Source organism: Heterodontus francisci, chromosome 12 (assembly GCF_036365525.1).
Source record: "Heterodontus francisci isolate sHetFra1 chromosome 12, sHetFra1.hap1, whole genome shotgun sequence".
NCBI classification, from domain to species: Eukaryota; Metazoa; Chordata; class Chondrichthyes; order Heterodontiformes; family Heterodontidae; genus Heterodontus; species Heterodontus francisci.
In genome coordinates, this window is record NC_090382.1 from 29,088,644 (window position 1) to 29,093,035 (window position 4,392).

Sequence of the window (4,392 nt, forward strand, 5' to 3'; positions counted from 1 at the left end):
ACATTTCAGATTTTAATTCTTCCACTATTGGCAGCATTGCCCTCAGCTGCTGAGAACCCAAACTGTAGAATTTCCTCCCTAAACCTCTCTCTCTCTCTACCTCTCTTTCCTCCTTTAAGACGCTCCTTAAAACATACGTCTTTGACTAAGTTTTTGGTCACCTGCTCTAATATCGCCTTATGTGGTTTGGTGTCAAATTTTGTTTGATAGCGTTCCTATGAAACGCCTTAGGATGTTTTACTATGTTAAAAGTGCAATATAAATACAAGTAGTTGTTGTAGGTGTGGACATTTTTTGCCAATGTTCTTTTGATCAGTTTGAACAGAAAAGCATCAGACTTTAATGCAAAAAGCCAAGCTCTACAAGTAATGGAAGTTTCTGCCAAGATTAAACTGTGCTGCCCCATATCAGGGCAGAGTAGCATTGACTGACCTATCAATTGATTATTCTTGCCAGTTAAGCTCATTTCAGGGAATATTCTTCATTTAAGATACTTGCCTCCAAGGGTTGTGGAAGCGGAGATTAAAGAAGAGCACCTATATGCACAGGGGACTCATGAGTGAATGTCTAATGTAAATAGGGAGGGTAGTGATTGGTGCCAGGCATAATAAAGATAAGCTTCCAATGCACAAGATCTCCTTCCTTTTATTTATGGCCTTTGGTGCTTCATTTCAACCCTGTCTCTGTCAAGGGGCTCGAGGTGAGGGATCATGCTGCGAGGGGTCAAGTTTGGAGCCATGCCAGCTGAGCGCTGTGCACCTGGGCGCTGATCCAATGCTTCCTGAAGGAAGGAAGGGCAATCAGGGCTGCATAAAGGTAAGTCTTTATTGGTCAACCTACAACTGATAGTAAGGATCAAATGAAACGCAAATGTATAAGGGCATCACGAGCCTCCCTTATACTTATCTCATGGCCGCTCTCTTGTTGTCCCTGGGGTCTGACATCTGGTGATGCTTGGCCAGCTTCCAGCTTCCTCCTCAGCATCCTTATCTGCCGAGGAAACAGCACACTCCTCGCTATCCTCATTGTTCAATGCCTCCCCGCTTTGTAGTGCCAGATTGTACAGTACACAGCAGACCACCATGATACGTGAGACCCTTGCCAAGGCATAATGAAGGACTTCACCAGACCGATCTAGGCACCTAAATCTCATCTTCAGCAGACCAATGGTCTGCTCTATGGTTGCTTGCGTTGTCCCATGGCAGGCGTTGTACCCTTTCTCTATGCAGCTGAACATGGGTTCCTCACAACCCTTCTCTGTGCATCTGTGCATGGGTTCCTCACAGGTGTCAAAAGCCATATCCTCAGTGGATAGCCCTTGTTTCCAAGGATCCATCTCTGAAGGTGCGCGGGAGGCCAGAAAAGCTCTGGCACCTTGGACTGCCTTAAAATGTAGACATCATGGCAATTTCCCAGGAAGCATGCACACACCTGCAGGAACTGTTTGCGCCGGTTGCAGACAAGTTGTACATTATGGAAGTGGAAGCACTTACTGTTAATGAAGGCCGCTGGCTGGTGTGCAGGAACCTTGATAGCCACATGTGTGCAGTCAATGACACTCTGCATCTGGGGGAATCCAGCGATGGCCCCAGATCCAATGGACCTCTCAGTTAGATAGTTGACATCTGTGCGGAAGTGCACATAGTCACCGACCCTCCTGAAAAGGGCATGGGTGACCTCCCTGATGCACAGGTGTGCTGCTGACTGTGAGATTCTACACATGTCCCCAGTTGATCCCTGGAATGATCCAGATGTATATCAGTTCAGTGCCATGGTGGCCTTCAGCACCACTGGCATTGGATTTCCACCAAGTCCCCTGACACTCAGCTCATCCTGCATCACAGCACATAGGTCAGTGACGGCCTCCCTGGAGAGGTGGAGTCTTCGTTGGCACAACCTCTCGGACATCTGTAGGTAGTTGAGCCTCAACCAGTAGACCTTCTCTGGAGGGTAGCTTCTTCTGCGCGGAGGAGGCTGCTGGCTTTCCCCTCTACACCCTTCTCCACCATCTGGAGAATCTGCTGATCCTCCTGTGGCCTCACAGGTCTTTGCGGTGCCGCTGCTGGTGCCTGGACCTCCCTCCCCCTCTGCTCCACCTCCACTTCAATGGGGTCCCCAAAGCAAGGCCTCTCCCTAAGCATGTCTTCACTGCCCATTGCCCCTAAGGTATGGTATCCCCGCAGTGCTGGAAAATTTTCCCCATTCCTCAGATGATTCCCGGTCCTTGCTTCTCCACTCTGCCTGGCAGCTGGTGCTATCCCACCTGATGGTCTCCCTTTGCAGCCAGCAATGGGCTTCTGCCTCCATGTCGCTTCCCTCAACTAGGCGAGGCTCTGAAGCCCCATGATTGTGAATAAAATTCAAGAAATGCGGAAATGTGCATGTATTTTCTGAACAGAGCATGTTTAATGTACATCAAAGCATTTAAAAGGCACCACAGACATCATAATAATTGTTTCATTCCACATAAACCAGGATTAATTAAATTTTGCTGGTAAATGCCGATAGGCCTCTAACAACCTTAATTGTCTGCCCTCAATGTTTTCTGCCATCTATAAAATCGGGATGGTACGTCACAATGTCAGACTTCCGGTCAAACGTCTCCCATTCCAATTTTCTGCACCCCCCGCACCCCCCCACCCCCACCCCTCCGTTCCCATCCCCAAAGCCTTCATAAGATTCAGCCCATGGTTCTACAGAATAGATTTTGAGCTATTATGACTTTGTCAGTCAGTTCAGATTCAATGAACTAGCCTGATGTCCCAAATCTATTGATATTATAGAAACGTAGATTGGCTGTTACCAGCAAAATTTAATGAATCCTGGTTGATGTGGAAAAAAAGTTACTATGATGTCTGTGGTGCCTTTTAAATGCTTTGATGTACATTGAACATGCTCTGTTCAGAAAATACATGCACATTTCTGCATTTCTAAGTGCCATGTTTCTGTGAACTACTTTTGCAGCCATTTAAAGTGAGGCCACAAAAAGTATACAGTGAGTAAATTTACGACATAAGGTACTCAGGTGGTGAGACATTCCACAGGGGCATCGTTTATGGCAGCAATTGTTTCCATGATGGAGTGTTTCTGAATGCATCTCTTCAAACCTGCTGTTTTCATCTGTTTTGAAATGCCTTCAGAGTAAACCAGAGATCAGCCAGATGTTCCAGAACTGTCATGCTGATCACCTCTGAATGTACACAGGTTTGATGTGGTGGGTTATGTTCAACTATCCCTGCTTTATTCAGTCTAATGTAACTCTACTTGCAACTCTAGCTGTTGCCAACAAAGATTGCTTTCATAATTAGCATCCTGATAAGGCTATAAGGCTAACTGATACAGGCACAACACTTTAGGAAGGATGTGAAGGCTTTCGAGAAGGTGCAGAAAAGATTTACGAGAATGGTTCCGGGGATGAGGGGCTTCAGTTACATGAATATTGCAGAAACTGGGGTTGTTCTCCTTGGAGAAGCATAGATAGAGAGAAACTGTTCCCATTAGCAGAACGGTTGAGAACCAGAGGACACAGATTTAAAGTGATTGGCAAAAAATTTAAAGACAACTTGAGGTAAAACCTCCTTTCGCAGCAAGTGCTTACAATCTTGAATGCACTGCCTGAAAGGGTGGTGGAGGCAGATTCAATAGTGGGTTTCAAAATGGAATTGGATAAGCATCTGAAAGGAAGAAAAAATGCAGAGCTACTGGGGAAAGGACTAGCTAACTTGCTCTTGCAGTGGGCCAGCACAGGCTCAATGGGCCGAAATGCCTCCTTCTGTGCTGTAACCATTCTATGATTCTATTCTATAATGGGAACATGCTTATTTCACCTTATGCCCACTGCAATCTTAGCTGATTGTGCTACCAGTATTTCTCTGTGTCATAAAGCTCAAAATGTTCTTGATCTCCACAATTATCACAGCAGAGGGCAGGCTGTTCCATATCAATAATATTCCAGAGTAAGAATGACGCCCACACTGCCACCGCACTTCTCATGAATGATATGGTAAAACGACAGTAAGGGAATTCTGTACACAAGTGACACTTAGATTATTTTTGGTGGCACTGGGCGTATTTTGACAACAAATATGCCAAATGATTGATTGTGACACCATGCTGTCTAGCCGGTGTTGAAATGATTTGTTGGATGGGGACATTATCTGCAAGCACACCAATCTTGGATTCAGTGGGCTGACTTTTCATTCTGCGTCCTGACCCTGCATTGCGCCAGCACCTGACGTCCAATGCAACTTTTAACGAGCAAGCCAATTTAGTGGTTAGGGCCTGTCAGGAGTGGGCACTGCTGACGTAGATAGGAGAGAGAGGTTACCTCTGAAGAGTTTTTATAAATTTTTAACATTCAAAGAGGCCACAGCTGCCATGCCGCCATCATGG

The 4,392-nt window shown here is 45.9% G+C and overlaps 1 protein-coding gene across 1 annotated transcript; it reads right to left on the reverse strand.

Moving 5' to 3' along the window:
- Positions 1 to 907: 907 nt before the first annotated feature.
- LOC137375688 (putative nuclease HARBI1) lies at positions 908 to 1,722 on the reverse strand. The gene is made up of 2 exons (XM_068043076.1): positions 1,432 to 1,722; positions 908 to 1,384 (listed from the first exon to the last, which is right to left on the reverse strand). Exons 1-2 carry the CDS (start codon positions 1,720 to 1,722, stop codon positions 908 to 910), a joined length of 768 nt encoding a protein of 255 aa, XP_067899177.1.
- Between the last annotated feature and the right edge of the window lie 2,670 nt (positions 1,723 to 4,392).

Coding starts and splice junctions, on each gene's coding strand:
- LOC137375688 (XM_068043076.1), bottom strand. CDS start 1,722: ATGTGTAGAATCTCACAGTCAGCAGCACACCTGTGCATCAGGGAGGTC. Junction 1,385..1,431: donor GGCGCAAACAGTTCCTGCAG/GTGTGTGCATGC, acceptor CTACATTTTAAG/GCAGTCCAAGGTGCCAGAGC.